The sequence below is a fragment of the Acanthamoeba castellanii genome (assembly GCF_000313135.1).
Source record: "Acanthamoeba castellanii str. Neff unplaced genomic scaffold scf7180000084758, whole genome shotgun sequence".
In the NCBI taxonomy this organism is placed as follows: domain Eukaryota; phylum Discosea; order Longamoebia; family Acanthamoebidae; genus Acanthamoeba; species Acanthamoeba castellanii.
The window spans coordinates 210,500-211,406 of NW_004457380.1; the positions used below are offsets into that span (position 1 = coordinate 210,500).

Here is a 907-nt window from a genome sequence, read left to right on the forward strand (position 1 = left end):
AAACCTCGTTGAGCCAAAAATGTTTGAAGCTCGCACCCACATACCTAAAGTTTACCTTTGATTCGGTTGTGCGAGAGGTCGAGGATCTGTAGGTTGGTGAGGGACGTGAAGTTGACGTTGCCCAGCGCCTTGGTCACATACGAGAAATTCATCGACGGCAGGACGGAGAGGCCGACCGCGCGCAGGTTCAGCCGACAGCTGTAGTCCAGAAATAGTGAGAATTTGGAGAATGCCAACCAAAAACGCGGTCACAGCCCGGCCGGGCGGTCTGGTGGTGGACGTACAGCGAGCTGCCCAGGGCGAACATCTCGAGCGGGAGCGTGCGGAGGTCCGGATTGTTGTCGAGGTTGAAGATATGCAATCGCTTCAACTTCGCCAGGCCCAGGTGGCTGTTGCTCTCGTCCTGCCCGATGACCATGCAATCGTCACAACCGTGTGCGTTGTGTGTGTGTGTGTGTGTGTGTGTGTGTGTGTGTGTGTGTGTGTGTGTGTGTGTGTGTGTGTGTGTGCGCGGTGTTTGTGTTTGTGGTGTGTGTGTGTGTGTGTGGTGTGTGGTGTGTGGTGTGTGGTGCGTACGCGCGTCAATGAAGGTAGGTACCTTGTTGCCGCCGGTGGCCCCCTCGATGATCTTGGTGGGGAAGGACTTGAGCTTGTTGTTGCCCAGGTCGAGCTCGAGGAGGTTGGTGAGCTGGAACAGCGAGAAGGGGATCTCGGTGAGCCCGTTGTCGGCGAGGCTGAGGAACTCGAGGTTGACCAGCGGCGACAGCGTGCGTTCGGGGAACTTGGTGAATCGGTTATGCGACAGATTGAGGCGGCGCAGGTGCGTCGAGAGCTCGCACTTGCGGCCGAACGACGAAGGCATCAATTGGTGGTCCTGTCATCACCATCACCACCGTCATCGTCATCG

General features: G+C 57.3%; 1 protein-coding gene across 1 annotated transcript; it reads right to left on the minus strand.

Moving 5' to 3' along the window:
* Positions 1 to 44: 44 nt before the first annotated feature.
* Positions 45 to 862, minus strand: ACA1_214460 (leucine rich repeat domain containing protein; the record flags this gene model as incomplete). Its single annotated transcript, XM_004337013.1, has 3 exons — positions 45 to 198; positions 285 to 403; positions 599 to 862. 3 exons carry the CDS (start codon positions 860 to 862, stop codon positions 45 to 47), a joined length of 537 nt encoding a protein of 178 aa, XP_004337061.1.
* Between the last annotated feature and the right edge of the window lie 45 nt (positions 863 to 907).